We start from the raw sequence: 15,617 nt of genomic DNA, 5'->3' as shown, positions 1-15,617 counted from the left end.
ATGCCAGGAATCACTCCCATCACCAAATTTTCCAAGGGGGAATTTAAAGCCAGTAGGTTTTAAATCCATTTTGCTTTTTCCATACCACTGGTGTAGGCACTTAGTGTATCACTGATGCACAGATTTTTTTGTCCAGTTACATGTCATGGCCAGTGTCATGCTCTCAGACTGACTTAAATAACAAAAGGCCAAGGCAGCCTCCAGCATTCTTCCTAAACACAAAGGTTTCTCTCATTTTAAAAACCAAAAGCCTTCTGTTTTCCAGCTTGGTCTTCAGGTCTTCAAAAACTCTACTCACAGGACAAATAACCAAAAAAATTTCATATCCATCTGTTTTGCTTGAATTACTTGATTCGCCTCTATAAAAATATAGTACAATCAGTGTGACCCACTGGATTTAGGAGCTGCAACATCCTCAGTGCTGGAGAGTCCTAAGGAGCACTTGCTGAGGAGCTTGAGCACTGCTGCTGTTTTGGCTTTGCTCTCCCAAAGCCCCCCATGAGGGCTGCCAAGGTCCTTTTGGTTCCACCTCCCCACCGCTGCTGACAGTTCCTCTGCATATTCAGGCACCATAACTGATGGGGAAAGATCTCATGGCCAAATCCCTAGGAAATTAAATAAATTATAAAATAATTTACAAAAAGGGGTTGGGTTTTGTTTCGTGCTAGTATTAATGTTACTCCTTAAATAGTTGAAGGTTTTGCTTGCTTTGCTCTCCACAGTGACATTATGGAGACCAAACACCATTCTCATGTCTACGACAAGGCTGGGAGAAACCAAGGGACGTTGCACAAACTGTTCCCTCGTCCCTCCCCTCCCCTCCCACACCACTTCTGTTCAGTGTTTTTAGAAATGTGAAGTGAAGACCAACATCATTCAGACTCAGAAAAACCAGGGTCATCTTCCTCTTGAAGACCTTATTGCCCTTCCAGGTCATCGACAAACCACAGTGCTATTCACGTACTACAGGTAGAAAATAAATAAATACAGATATATTATGCAAAAAAATATGATTGTACACATAATACATCTGAGGTATTACCAATTTAAATAAGGTTTCATGCTAGTTCAAGCTTCAGTGGCTAGTTAAATTCTGGAATTTGCAATAAATAGATGAAGAATGATTATGTATATAGTGTATGGATCTCTTCTGTAAACCTCATCAGATTTAAACGTAAGAGTGTGTTGGGCCAACTCTTACGCAAACCACAAATTTTCACAATAAATACAGCATCAAAAAGTTGCCTTAAAAAGTTCCTGCAACACTGAAACGTTTCTAGAAGGGGCTGTATGGACGACTGGCAACGTTAGCGAGGAGTTTTTCTCAACGGGTCTTTTCGTACAAAACACAAGGAAATTCTCATGTGAAAGTCTTTCTCCCTCCCTCCCTTCCCCACCCCGTCATGAAAGTTTAGAAATTTTTGCACAAACAGCAAGAGAACTGATTGTAGCTGCAGTATGTCAAAACGTCCATGTTGTATAAAGACCAAAAATAGTTAATTTGCTTAGAAAGTCTTCTGCTGTTGCTGTTTTTTCCTCCTTAGATTTGAGTAGCACACCATCCTTTCAGTGAAAGTTTGCCTGTCCAACTGTTCCTTCGTTTTCCTTTTGGCATCAGTCCTTGCCTGAGCCACATCAGTGTTTCACACCTTCACTGTCTCCATCAGTGATGACTTGATGGCATCCTCCAAAAGTTGATTGTCTGTGAAAGGGGCTGGGGTTTCAGGGACGGATTCAGACAAACCAATGAGGGACTCCAAGAAACAGGAGCCCTGATCTCCGGCTTGTGGGAAGCCAGGGAAATTAGGCAACTGAAACTGTAACGCTGAGAAGTTATCCAGGTTCTCATACTCCTTTAAGGAGTTGTAAAGGGGTCCCAAGTTATAGTCCGAGAAGGACTGGAAGAAATCCAAGGAATCAGAGGAAAGGCTGAGGTCGGCGTAGCTCTTGGAGCAGGGCTCAGTGGAGGAGGGGGCGCAGCAGGACAGCCCATCGCACCTCCCGTGGGCTGCATCCTCCAGCAAACCCCCGCTGTCCTGGTTGGCATTCTCATCCAGGCACTCCGACAGGTGGGACAAGTGGCCAGGGACGGGCTTGGCCTCGCTGCCGTGGTCCTCGATGAAGAAGTCGGTGGGATGGAAGCAGCCGAGGTCATCCTGGCCACGCCTGCCCTCCTCCTCGGCGTCCGAGTCATTGAAGTGGAGGATGCGCGCCAAGCCGTCGTCGTCCACGTCCGACTGGGACTTGTCGGAGGGGAGGCTCTCGTAGGGCTCCTCCAGGTCCTCGCTGGGGTGGGAGGAGATGGAGGAGTCTGTCATGTCACTGCTGCAGCTGTTCTCCCCCAGGGCCTCCAGGTCGGGGCTGAACTGGAAGGCAGGCGCCAGCGGCACCGCGCGCTCCTCCAGCGAGCCCTTCCCTGCCGCGCATCCCAGCGCAGGGAGTCGCTCCCGGAATGGGGGCTCAGCCTCCGCCACCTTCTCGCTGCTCTGCTGCTGCTGCTTCTCCAGCTCCAGCTTCATGATGGTGTGGATGAAATGCGTCTGCACGCGGGCCTGGTTGAACTCGATCCTGCCCTCGGTGTTGCCGCAGCCGTCCTTGGTGCAGCCGCAGGGGAAGGAGGTGTGATCCATCTGGCAACAGGGAAAAACAGAAAGGGAGGGTTAGGATTGAACCCAGTGGCATAAAACTAAAACTGCCCGTGACTCGTCTGCCCTGAGAAACCAAGTAACAGCTGAGGGGTTTAAAAGCAGGAAGAAAAAAAAAAGAAAACCACCCTGCTCTTTTGAAGAGGTGTCATAAAAAGCTGGATTTCAGTACAAGTGAAGAAAAAACATTCCAAAAACAAAAAGCAAAATAAAATGGTCCAAAAGGAGACATAAGGGAGCAAAAGTGAGTTTTTTCTTTATTGCTGTTTAATGATTTCACTATCTGATCTGCAGCAGCCACTAGAGGGGGGCTGTGACACACACATGGAGCACCCGTGTGTGCGCACCCACCTCCGCCACCCCCAGCTTCCAAACACGGCAGCGAGGGAGAAAGCAGCGCCCAGAATAGGGAATGAGGCTCCCTAAATACAGCTGGGCAGGCACCTGCAAAAAATACCCTGAAAAATATAACTCCCTAATTGAATAGAGGGGGATTATCCCACAGTGCAGGTGGCCTGCACAGCTCCGCTGTGGGCTGACGCTCAGCTGACACTCCCACGTTCGCCTGAGCGCGCTGGGATTTGTGACACACACCAGAAGAAAAAGGAATTAAAAATAAAACCTGGGGGAGGGGGAGAGAGCGCAGCCTCGTGTGAGGAGCAAGGAGCTCTTCCTTGCAGACATTCCCACGTGGCCCAACAGGAGATCGAGCAGGTATGGATCTCATGGGAATGTAAAGCAGGGACGTTCTCATTGCAGCCTGGGGATGGCTGAGTGTGTGATTTGGGAAGAGAACGCTTTCAAGCAGCGCCTGCCTTGCAGCCTGAGGGATGCTCCAAGAGCTTTCCTCACCTCCAAGGAGAGGTGGAAGCAGATGGATTTACAGGCTGCCCCAGCCCTGTCCAAAGATTCCAAAACCAAAAAGCAAAACAAAACGGTCCAAAAGGAGACATAAGGGAGCAAAAGTAAGTTTCTTCTTGCTCACACCGCCCTGCTCTAACACCCAGCTGGAGCCACAGCATCCCCCCATGCCCAGGGGTGAGGCTGTACCTGACATTTAATGCCTGCCAAGCTGCAGCTGCAGGTCTCGGGGTCGCAGACCTCGCGGCAGTCGCAGCCGCAGTCCTCCCGGGACAGGCGGATGTTGTGCAGCTCCCGCTTCTCCTCCTTGTCGATTTTCTTCACGCCCACGGCCTTCAGCAGCGCCCGCCTCTTCTTGGCGGGGTAGGGCTGCAGGAAGAAGCCATCCTCCAGGTCCACGTTGCTGACGTCGATGTCGTCGTCGGAGATGTCCTCGATGGTGAGCTGGTTGGCCTCCTCCGACTCCTTGGTGCCGTTCATGGTCAGCTGAGGGCAGAACATGGACAAAGCGTTAGTTTGGGACTCAGAACCATTGGAGCCCGCAGCTGAGGGGAAATAAGGAAGGGATGAATTCTTCCCCATGGTGGCCAACCTCAGGATCAACATCTAAGTCAAGACCTGACTGGTCTTTCTGACTGGGATATCAAGTATCTAAACCAGAAATGAAAAGACTTTGGGAGACACCAAGAAGAGTCTCAAGTGGATCCCTGGACAGAGAGGTACCACCAAAAGAGCAAAAATGTCTTCTGTGTCTTTTCACTTTTCAAAGGTGGAGAACTAAATGAAAGTCCCCCACTGGAGCCTGTGTTTTTTGGAGACTCAAACTGAGAGTTAAAGATTGATGTTCTCAGGTCTCAGAGGCTCTTACTAAAAACTGGCCAATTAACCAACAGCATCCACCAGCTCCCCATCAACCCAGCCCCACACTGCTCACTCACTTTCCATTTCAACGCTTCCAACTTCTCCTCTTTTAATTTCTCTTCGAGCTTGCCCCGACGGACGTTCTCCTGCTCCTTTGAAAACTCTGCCAGCGTGAACTGGCGGGAGGAGCTGTGCTTGCTGACCATGCCCAGGGTACAGCCCCCACGGCTGGGCACGCTCGTGAAGCCCTGGCAGCGTGGGAAGTAAAACACAGTGACCCGGTCAAACTCCACATTGTTCTTCTTTAGTCGCTTGGATTTCTTCAGGATTGACGTGGCTAAAAAGGGAGAATTGAAAAAAAGAAAAAGCACTGAGCCATGCTGCAGATGGAATAGAAATATTACAAACAGGCAGGATTTGTAATTACTCTCTCAACAGAAAAACACTGGGACAAAGCTACAACATTGCACTTCAGAGGTGGGATGAGGATGGAGAGGAAGCTGAGCCAAGCCTTGCTGCATCAGAGTCACTGATGAGATTCACCCTACAAGGTGGCTGCTGCTTCTCCTTCCTGCTTGACTTCCCCAGGAACATCCATTTGCTTATTCTTCATGTGTGGCAGAGCATAATGAACAAGCAACCTACACATCTGCCTCTCTAAATCCACTCTGCCCCACGCTCAGGAGCCCCTGGTCTGCTCCTGGGATGCCAGGGCATTGCTATTCCTGGTGCTTCAAGGCTCCAGCTTTTGTGGCAGGGCAGAAAACAGCCGAAATTGCTGTTTTTCCTGGTACTTCCTCTCACCATCCACTGGGAGGAACTCTGAATCTGTGGTTTATTCTCAAGAGACTCATTTGAGAGCAGCTGCAAAGATGTTAATCTTTGTGCAGGTGATCCCTGGGTAAACACGGCAATACATGACTCTGGTTTATCTTAAACTGCTGAAACATGCCACACATCACTTAGAGCAGAGCCTCTCCAGAGATACCTGGCCTTGCACAGCTGCACATGCAAACACAGGAGATGCAGGGGGAATAATTAGTCAGGGCAGGTTCAGAGCCAGTGAGTTTCCACGAGTGTGGCCTGCCAAGAAAGCAAAGCCAGGCACAGCCACATGAGTGTGGCAGGAACAAGAGCCAGCTACACCCAAATTTGTGGTGGGGAGGCATTTCTGGTCCCATTCTCTGCTAGTGCAGGGGTGCTTTGGTTGGAAAAAAATAACCCAGAAAGGATGGGTGAGTGCTGCAGAGCTGGGATCAAGCCCTGCTCTTTGGGAGGCAGAGCCACAAGCAGCCCTGCATGGGATCCAAGGAAAATTCTGCAACAACCCGAGGGCCTCAGCTGGTTTGGTGGGCCCCAAAGGCTGTGAAAGTGCAAGACTGGACAGTTAACTGCACCCACATTTCACAGGTCTCACTTGCCAAAATACGGTGTTTCGGTTTCATGTGAAAACAAAAAAAAAAAGATAAAAAAGAAGTGTTCACCCAGCTGTGTCAGCAGCTTCTGCTCAATAGCTGGGGGTTCACACTGGGCCCTGCAGTCACTCTGATCATATCTCTGCACTGCGAGTTGCATTTTCACAATAACCTTGACTCAATCTCCTAAAACACGAGCTCTTTATCAGAAGGCAAGTTCACCACCACGATCATCTATCGGCCGAGCTGCTGCACTTTGGCATTTGCTTCCCTCTCCCTGCACCCCTCCTCTGAAATTGTTTTCCCATTCCTGACCCTTTTCCAATTGAGCCAGAGAGCACAAAAAGTTCATTGTTTTGTCACAAAACCTGGGAAGACAAGCAAGAATGAGACTCTTTATTATTACAAGACTTCTAAAGCCTTTTCAGACCACTGCGTGTTTGTGTATGTCTGCTAAGTGGACCTTAACTGCTACATACAGTGGGTGTTCAGTATAATTTACTAGGTTGGACTATTTCTCCTCCATGAAGATGTTCGTCTATTGTACTTTTTATTTTTCCCTTCACACGGCAGATAAAGGGCTTTACAACCCTGCCTTCTGTGTGTTTTCCTAAAAGCTCTCAAAACTTACATTGCTGGGAAAACAAAATAGCTTTTATCTGTACTAGCAGCTCAGGCAATGTCAAACGTGTCATGTTCTTTGGCAAAGTACCCAATTTACGTAGGAAACAAGTTCTGAAATGGTAATTACGTTACTGGTTAATCATTTTTTAAAAAGGGCATTACAGGCCTTCACTGTCTGATTAGGTTTTGCCTGTGAAACAGCTTGACAGGGAATTGAGGGTTGGTGGGATGGTTCTGCAGCAAAGGCTTGGAGGCACCCACATGCTTTTGTGCACACCCATCCTTGGGTTTCTATTCCTGCAAGCCTGGACTTCAGCAAAAATATTCCAAAGGAATAATAAATACTGGAAGGAAGGGCTGAGGAAGACCACTGTGAGGAGGATGGATGATTATAAACCAGTGTCACAGCAAGGAGCAGGTGCCACAACTACTTCTAGCCATAAAGGCGTGTCCCAAGGGGGTCTCTGTGTGGTGGTGACCCACCACCACCCTACAAAAACCCCATGCAGAGGCATGGCTGACCCTGGGAAAGCCAGAGCTACTCACGGGTGAAGCTGGACATTAAGGCAGAGCTGGGCTTGGGCTCTCCACGGGAATTCTCCTCATCAGTGTCCCAGCCTGAGGATGCTGAGGAGGACAGGGGGGAGCAGGAGGAGGAGGAGCAGTAGGTGCTGTCATCTCCCAGCTCTTCATACTTCCTTTTCAATACTCCGCTCATGGTGACGCCGTTTTTGTCATATAACTGGAAAAAAAAGGGAAAAACACAACATGAAGCCAGGGAAATTTTAGCAGTTTCTAGTGATGAGCAGGACAGCTGTAACCCCCAGCAAGGCTTCCCCATCAGATCCACTTGGCCATACAGATGTGATTCCCAAAAAGTGCTGCCCCTAAAACACCTCATCTCACTACACTCGCTGTGCACACCTGTGAATTTCTCTCCCATTTCCACAACACTGCAGAAAAAACTGACTATCCCAGACAACAAACTGTCCAGAAACCAATCCAATCAACACTAATGTCATCAAAGAGTAAGTATTACATTTTGCTTACTAATTCTTTCATGTTCACTCCTCACCCAGATCGCTTTCTATGCAGTTACAGCTTTAACGTCTTGCTAATTACAAAAATAAGCCAGTTTGCAGAAAACAATCTGTTGGCATGATTTACTTGCTACAGCCCCCCGGGGAAACAGACTTATTAAATGAAGCACTGAAATACAAATATATCAACTGTGAAGAACAGCCCTTCTCCTCACGGTGCCTTTCATAGTCAGTCCCCCATTCAATAAGCTATTCTTGTTTAGGCTGGGTTATGTATCAAGCATAGAAGCAATTAAAAACAACGCAGCTAATTAAAAACAAAGGAGCTCTGTACTTGCCTAGATTCCTAAATTTCCTGCATGCTTTGCCCCTGCTCATCTTAAAGGAAAAAAAAATTAAAAAAAAGAAAGCCAAAAATAACTGTGTTGCATCTTTTAAACTTTGCTTTTATAAAGTTTGTGCAAATTCGGGAGACATAAAAAGAAAACATGAAAGCCTTTGCCTACAGTAAGTTTGGGCAATGCTCTCAGGCACAGGGTGGGATTCTTGGGGTGGTCCTGTGTATGGCCAGGAGCTGGGACTTGATGATCTTTGTAGGCCCCTTCAATTCAGGATATTTTATGATTCTAATGGACAACAGCACCCACTCAGCCTGGGATGCATTGATGGCGGATCATTCCACCTTTGAGACTCTGGCAACACCAGCCCAGCTCCCCCTGCTCCTGCAGAAGCTTATTTGGGAGCCAGTGAGCCATCCCCAGAGCTGGGAGCTGCTGCCTGGGGGGTGGCTTGCTCTGACCCCATCCCACCATGTCAGACACATTGCAGGGATGCAGCCCCAGCCCAGGAACTCCTTCCAGCAAGGAGGGGAGAGCCCCAGCAATGTGGGATGCTACCAGCCACCCCATAATACACAAAAGCTAAAGCATCCCTAGAATTTGGATAACCTGGGACAGCAGACAGCCCTGGGATGGTGGCAGTGCAGATACAGGGGTGCCAGACACACAGTCCACATCCCCTCCCACCACACAAAACTTCTCCATTCTTTGCAACCCAAACACTTTCTCACCCCGCTTTGCATGTCTGAAGTTAAGTCTCTGAAAAAGAAAAAAACAAAACAAAAAAGCTCTAAACCTGCCTTTCTGACAGCACAGACATCACACCAGTGGCAGAACCTCCCCACCATGGGATTTTCAGTGTCCTGGCAGCCCCAAGCAGTATCACGTTGCAGGACAGGAGCACACAGTTCCTTCCAAGTCCTGCACCAACCCTCCCTAATTATGTTTACCACCAGCTTCCCAGGAGACAATAGTCACCTTAAAGGTCACAAAAGTCCCTGGCTGGAGCACTTCCCTGGCCTGGAGGAGTTAATCATTGGCTGCAAGGCGTGCTTACAGGGCCAGCCCGTCCCCCTGAACCTGGGGAGAAGGGATCCCTCCTCCTCCTCCTCCTCAACAGACCTGGAGCTGCAGGTGGTTTTGCCACAGAGGGGTTGTTGTTTTTTTGGCCCTAATCCAAAATAGATGCAGAGAAGGTGGATTTGGCCACCCTCCAGCCCCAGCAGCACATGTCCTACCCAACACCTGGATTAACCCCTTTGCTGCCTGCTCCAGCTCCATGGCAAAGCTGAGCTCGCAGGTGGCCGCAAAACAGCGAATAACAAAATTTTATTTGCTTTATTTTTGTGCATGTGCCTCCTGCTCTGTCTCTTTAGGAAATAATCAGGAGCAAAGAAATTCTTGAAATCCATGGCCTGGGCTGCTTTTTGTTTGCAGAGGTTTGCAGACCCCACTGTCCACACCTGGAATGGGCAAAAACTTTGCAAAAAAAAATCCCTCATGTGGCTTGAAAGAGCATCAGCTCCTGCTGCAGAGAGAATGCTCCACAGGACAGTGAGGGATGACAGTGAGGGATGCCACTGTAGCCAAGGGAGGGAGGAACCCTAGAATGCCTGTAGGACACATTTGCAAGAGCAAACACCCTCAGAGATGCGATGCTGACCACATCCAAGTCCCGTGGGAGACACCAGAGGCTGCTGGAACAGCCAAGGCCATGCTGCTGAGACAGGGATAACTCCCAGGGCTGGACCAAGGATGCAGCAGCCCTGATGCTCAGGTCACCTCTCCCATCAGGGGCTGCACCACATCCCCCCAGAGCCAGCCCAGAGGGAAACCAGAGTGCTCTCCCACAGCCAGAGAACTCAGCTAACACAAACACCAAGCCAGAGCCAAGGCAAGCTGTGCATAAGATGGTGCAATTCTATTTATTTATTTTTTAAATACTATCACCAGCCAGGAGGATGAAGGGAGGTTTGTGCACCTCCCCATCTATGAGAATGAGCCAAATGGATAGGGGAAAAAAAAAACACTTTTGGCACACTGTCTTCTTCAAGACACCTATTGTTTTGTTAATGCAAAGGAGGCGTTGTGCAAACAGGATTCCCAGCTAATGGGGAAAAGCTGGTGAACCTGCTGCCCACCAGCCAAAATATAGTGATTTTCTCCTGTCACACCTTCCCCCTCATTGCTGATTTATGGCTGTGATGTTTTCCAAGCCAAATTTTCAAATCCTTCCCAAGAGAGACATAGTGGAGCTTCACCCGTCGGTGTCTGTTTCTACCCTACCCCAAAAAATCCTCCAGATAGGCATTTTACTGCCAAAGCCAGGGTGATCCTCTGCTCCCCTCCTCACCCTGGCATGTGGAGACAGAATTCACACCAGCAATTTGGACGCTGCCTTTAAAGCCATGTCACCAAGGCCACTGGTCACTCAGCCAAAAAAGCCCCGAGGCCCATTCAGACACAACGAGGATATTTTAATTGCAGTAATTTTACAAGGAACCAGCAGTGTCTGAAAAGCAAGTCCCAGAAATGTCCACAGAAGCATGGAAAAAATAAATATCTGTATCTGAGTTTGCCATTGCAAATCTCTGCAGGCTCCACGGAGTGCAGGATTTTACCACCTTCTCTCTCTCCCTCTCTCTCTCTTTTTTTTTTTTTTTTTTTTTACATAACCTGAAATAAAATAATCCTATCTTCCTTTCAGTTGCCAAAAAAGACATTCTGTTCTTGGCTAAGACTTCTTACTCATCTATTTTACTGAAAACAGCTTTTGGAACAAGTACATAATGCAATGGATCAAACCCGCAGGAATTCCTCTCTGGCACCAGAACTCCCACTATCCTGGGAATACTTTCTAACAAATATTTAGCCCAGATGTGCATTCCTTTCTTTCTCTCTCCCTCCTTTTTTTTTTTTTTTTTTTCCTTTTTTTTTTTTTTTAAAGCATTAAAGTTTGGGTGGGGGGAATAGGAGGGGGCAGTCCAGTTGGGGGGGGAAGGGAACCCAATCTGCAAAGTCCCATTTCTGGCACCCAACAAGTTGCAGGGTAAAGCCCTAACACACTGGAATGCAAGGAATTAATGTTTTAACTATCCTCCTCTTGGACGATGTCTCAACAGTAAATATTTCGAGTAATTTAGATTTAAGAAGGTTTGGCATTTGTTTAGCCAAGTGCAGAGGAAGGCAACTAAAAAACCCCTACCAGTGTCCAGTCTCCAGGAGACTGCACAAAGAGGCTTTGGGCAGAATTGGGAGGAGGAGGAGATGTTTCAGAGCTGTGTTTGGGGGCTGTAGATGTGCTTTGAAGCAGCAGCACAAGCCAAGCAAAGGAAACTCCTCACAGCGACTGCAGCAGCTGCCTTTGCTTGTGCCACAATTCCCATGGCATCGCAGGAGAACACCCAGGAGCAAGAATATCTCAGATTTTGGGGGGGGGGGTTGGTTGGCAGAGCATCCTAAAGAATGGAAGCGTCCCAATCTGCGCATCAGTTATTGAAAGCAAAGTTTCTTTTGCCAAGCGATCAAAGAAACAATCCCTCTGACCCCCCCAAACTCAGCACAGCGCACTAAAACCATTTGTTCCCCGGTGACTTTTTTGAGCTGGTTTGCTGACTTTAAACCTCAGGGAGACAAAGTGGAATTCTGCATGCCAGGAGGGCACAGCGGATTTATTCCAGCCCACAGCGAGGTGGATGGAGCGTTCCCAGCACACCGGGACGCTGGGAGCGAGCTCAGGACCGCGCTGAGCCGTGAGTCAGAGCGGCTCCGCTCCCTCCCCCGGAGCCGCAGTGGCTGTGCAGGTCTAGCAGGAGTAAATATTAGTTTAAAAAGCACCACCGCATATTTCAGCCAGGTACGGCAGCGAGGGCAGCTGGTGGAGCAGCCGCCGGGGTTGGTGTTTGTTTGCACGCCGCCGTTTCTTGTGGGCTCTAAAGAGATCTCGGTGTGAGAATCCCCCCAAAAAAAGCGCTGCGGAGCTGAGCCTGCCGCTCTGCGATCCCAGAAATCTGATGTCTAACAGCAGCGGTGAGCCCAGCAACACCTCAGGGTTATTGAATAATCGCCACGCTATCAGCACTGATTCATTGCTCAATCATTTAACTATTTTAATTCTTCGCATATTTACTTAAGTGGTTTCCCCCGTGCCGCCGTGACAGCCTCCCGATGACAGCACTTCCCGATTTCGGGGCTGGCTGGAGCCGAGGGGAGCGGGATCATCCCACCAGGAGCCTCCAGGGGACAGTCCCACGCGTGTTCCCAGCCACACAAAGCCGTGCTTTCCAGTTCAGACCAGATTATTTTCACCCAGCTGGGTCTAAGGTTTCATAACCTTGCTCCGGTTAAAAATAGCCTCTGCCTACTATGCAACAGCAAAACCCAAAGTACGTCGTGCTGCGGAGTGGGAGCATGAATCAGTCCGTAGCACCGCGAGTTTGTGCTCCTGTCAGAGGCTGAGCAGGCAAAACACCTTCCCCGGAAGGAGCAGCACAAGTGTTTACTCCAGCTCCTAATTTTTGGAAGGCCACAAAGAAAAAAAAAATAAATAAAAGAAAAAGAAGAAAAAAAAAAAAAAAAAAGGCTTGTCAGATTTTTCTACCAAGCCCCTTAGTTCTTGCCGTGACTGCTTGAAAGGTAAATAAGAGATTTCAGCAAATACATTAAAGGTTATCTGACACGGCCCAAAATGAAAGGAGGTTCGGATGTACTCGGCGCAGATTGTGCTGTAACAAACAGGAAAACAGCGAAGTGTGCTTTGTCTAGGAAAATCCTCTATTTGATCACACCTCATGAATAATTCACACCAGGTTTCCATATTTGTCCTCCTGTAGGTACACGCTGTGCGTTACCTTCCCTGCTATATATACGCACGCATTTCCTGCGCTGAATTATTAAAGCCTTTGCCGGGAGCTGCGGAGTCTCTCCGGGAGGAGAACAAACCCAACCATCCTGAAAATAACCCCACCCCCCTCCCCACACACACACCTTGACGGGCCACCTCTGCAAACTGCTCAGCAGAGCAAAACTAAAACCATTTTCACGAAAAAAAAAAATAAAGTCATAAAATCAATTAATAATTGGCGATCAATTGCTGATAACAGATTATAAGACTTAACCTGGCAGTGCTGGGTGAAGGGTTGGACTCGGGGATTTTAGAGGGCTTTTCCAGCCCTTAAGGATTCCCTCATTCTGTGACTTCGAGGTTTGTAAAGGGCCGCGAGGGTTTTCCCTCCATCCCTCCATCAATCCATCCATCCCACCCAGGCGTTGGCATTCCAGGCGTTATCGAGGCTGAGCTGCTTTAGGAAAGGGCTGTCCCTGTGTGTCAGCCTCTCCCTACAGCGACATTATGTAACTCGGAGGTGACAGACACTTTTGAGGATGCCGGGGGTAGAGGAGGGAGCGGGGGGGAGCAGGCAAAAAAAAAAATTATAAAAACCTGAGAAAACTTAGAACTCGGGGGCGGGAGACGGGGTATCCTTTTTTTTTTTATTTTATTTTTTCCCCTCCTTTTTTTCAGGTGGGCTGTAAAAGCCGCGATGCCTTATTTCGGGAGGCGGCGGGGGGGTGTGGGGGGTGCCCCGCTCCGTCTGTCCGCCCGTCCGTCCCTCCGTGCGCCCGTCGGTAGGTGTTGCTGTAGCGACGGGAAAGCATCCCCAGCCGGGCGCATTTGGGGAAGAGCGAGCCGGCAAGGCTCCCCCCAACCCCCTCCCCAACCTTTCTCTCAACATCAAAAAATTGGAACCGCGGGGATGGAGCGGAGCCTGGACTTACCGGGGCCGGGGCGAGAAGGGAACTCTGCGCTACTCCTAATAAATATCATCAAGCTGCTCGGGTGTCCGTAGGGCAGAGTGCGGGGGGCCGGCTCGGGGGGAGAACAAACCCGCGGCCCTTCCCCCGAGGAGGGAACGCGGTCCCGCTGCCCCGGCGGCTCGCGGAGCTCCCCGGCGGCTCAGCCCCAGCCGCAGCCCCGCCGGGCACGGCAGCGCGGCCAGACGGCGCCGGGGCGGCGCGACCGCCGGCAGCGAGCGGCGGGCACCGGCAGCGACCCCGGCACAGCGGGCGGGACGGCTCCGAGCCGGGAACCGGCGGCCGAGCCCCGCGCTGGGCAGGCACCGAGCGGACCCCGCAGCCGCAGCCCCCGGTGGTGAAACGCGAGAACGAGAGCCTCCCCCTCGCCGCCCACGCCGGCTCCCGCATCCCATCCCATCCCATCCCCATCCCCATCCCGGCGCCGCTGCCCGCCCGGTCCCTACCTGCGGCGGCGGTGGCGGCTCCGGCTGCAGCGGCGGTGCCTGGCGCGGCGCCTCCCGCTCCGCTGCCGGGGCCGGGCCGGGCTGCGCCGCCCCGCGCTGCCCTTTTCCGTCAGTGGAAAACTCCGGGCTCTGACGCAGGCGGTGACAGGAGCGGGGCCGGCCGGCCCGCCCGGCTTCCTGCCCCCGCCGGGCGGGGCGCTGAGTCAGGAGCGGCGGGAGGCACCGCCCCGCATCTCTCTGTACCGCCCCGCATCTCCCCGCGCCGCCCCGCGTCCCTTCCGCACCGCCCCGCATCGCTCCGAACCGCCCCGCATCTCCCCGCACCGCCCCGCAACCCTTCCACACCGCCCCGCATCTCCCCGCACTGCCCCGCATCGCTCCGAACTGCCCCGCATCCCCTCCCACCGCTCCGTATCTCCCCGCACTGCCCCACATCGCCCCGCACTGCCCCGCATCGCCCCGCATCCCTCCGGGCTGCTGCGAGTCCCACGGGGAAGCTCTGTCCCACAAGGGGTTGAGGAGCCACAGGGACAGGTTGGACTCCAAAGTGGGTCTGAGTAGCACAGAGGACTGGGGGACCCCAAAATGAATTTGGGTACCATGGGGAAGCTGTGTCCTACAAGGGTTTGAGGAGCTACAGGGACAGCGTGGACCCCAAAGTGGGTGTGAGCACCAGAGTGGGCTGGGGAACCCAAAATGGATTTGGGTACCATGGAACCCCTTGTGTGTCCCACAAAAGGTTGGGGAGCCACAGGGACAGCGTGGACCCCAAAGTGGGTCGGAGTAGCACAGAAGGATGGAGACCCCAAAATGGATTTGGGTTCCATGGGGAAGCTGTGTCCCACAAGGGGTTGGGGAGCACAGGGACAGTGTGGACCCCAAAGTGGGTGTGAGCACCACAGAGGGCTGGGGGACCACAAATGAGAACCCAAATGGATTTAGGTCCCAAAGAGGTCCTCAAGTGAGAACCTAAATGGATTTAGGGCTATACTAGAAGGGATTGGGAAGTCACGGGTACCGCTTGGACCTCCAAGTGGTCATGGGGTGCTGGGACCCCCAAAATGGATTTGAGTCCCTCAGAGAAGTTGTGTCCCACAAGGAGCTGGGGAACCACAGGCACATCATGGGCCCCAAAACACATTTGGGCACACAGGAGTCTGGGGATCCCAAAGCAAGAGGGTGTTGGCTGCTTCAAGGATGTCAGAGCACACAAAGGGTTGTGAATCCACAGGGAAAACTTGGACTCCAAAACCAACTTGGGTACCACAGGGGCTTTGGGTCTTACAAGGAGTTTAACACCTACATGGCAAAGGTGAGACTCCAAAATAGATTCAGGCACCACAAGGGGCTGGGGACGCCCAGGCAGGCTTGGAACTGAAAGGGATTTGGGCCTTTCAGAGGGTTTGGGTCCCTGCAAAAGTTTGGGATTTGGGGCCCACGGGCACAACTTGGACTCCAGAATGCATTTAAATACCACAGGGGGCTTGGGAACCTGAAGCAGGTGTGAACCCCAAAAAGGATTCGGGTGCTACAAGGGCTTTGGAGCCCATGAAGGATTGGGTACCCACAGGCAAAG

At 51.0% G+C, this 15,617-nt stretch overlaps 1 protein-coding gene across 3 annotated transcripts; it reads right to left on the bottom strand.

The window, feature by feature from the left end:
* Nucleotides 1–882: 882 nt before the first annotated feature.
* Nucleotides 883–14,121, bottom strand: CSRNP1 (cysteine and serine rich nuclear protein 1). Of its 3 annotated transcripts, none has more exons than XM_058039371.1 (5): nt 14,042–14,121; nt 6,953–7,148; nt 4,445–4,704; nt 3,696–3,992; nt 883–2,630 (listed from the first exon to the last, which is right to left on the bottom strand). In XM_058039371.1, the coding sequence occupies exons 2-5, from the start codon at nt 7,122–7,124 to the stop codon at nt 1,644–1,646; spliced, it is 1,716 nt and encodes a 571-aa protein (XP_057895354.1). In that variant the 5' UTR covers nt 7,125–7,148; nt 14,042–14,121; the 3' UTR covers nt 883–1,643. The 3 variants fall into 3 exon arrangements, with proteins under 3 accessions (XP_057895354.1, XP_057895369.1, XP_057895362.1); XM_058039386.1 differs by lacking the exon at nt 14,042–14,121 and adding an exon at nt 12,902–12,993; XM_058039379.1 differs by lacking the exon at nt 14,042–14,121 and adding an exon at nt 11,914–12,256.
* Nucleotides 14,122–15,617: the final 1,496 nt, after the last annotated feature.

The sequence above is a fragment of the Melospiza georgiana genome, chromosome 1 (genome assembly GCF_028018845.1).
Source record: "Melospiza georgiana isolate bMelGeo1 chromosome 1, bMelGeo1.pri, whole genome shotgun sequence".
Classification (NCBI taxonomy): Eukaryota; Metazoa; Chordata; class Aves; order Passeriformes; family Passerellidae; genus Melospiza; species Melospiza georgiana.
Note: the sequence above shows the minus strand (reverse complement) of the source record. Positions and strands in the feature narration are given on the sequence as shown.

What these genes read in the sequence shown, in the direction of transcription:
- CSRNP1 (XM_058039371.1), bottom strand. Translation starts at nt 7,124, where the DNA reads ATGAGCGGAGTATTGAAAAGGAAGTATGAAGAGCTGGGAGATGACAGC. An exon ending in TGGAAGCGTTGAAATGGAAA is followed by an intron (nt 3,993 to 4,444) that starts GTGAGTGAGCAG and finishes TTCTGCCCTCAG; the next exon opens with CTGACCATGAACGGCACCAA. An exon ending in TGGCAGGCATTAAATGTCAG is followed by an intron (nt 2,631 to 3,695) that starts GTACAGCCTCAC and finishes CCCTGTTGCCAG; the next exon opens with ATGGATCACACCTCCTTCCC.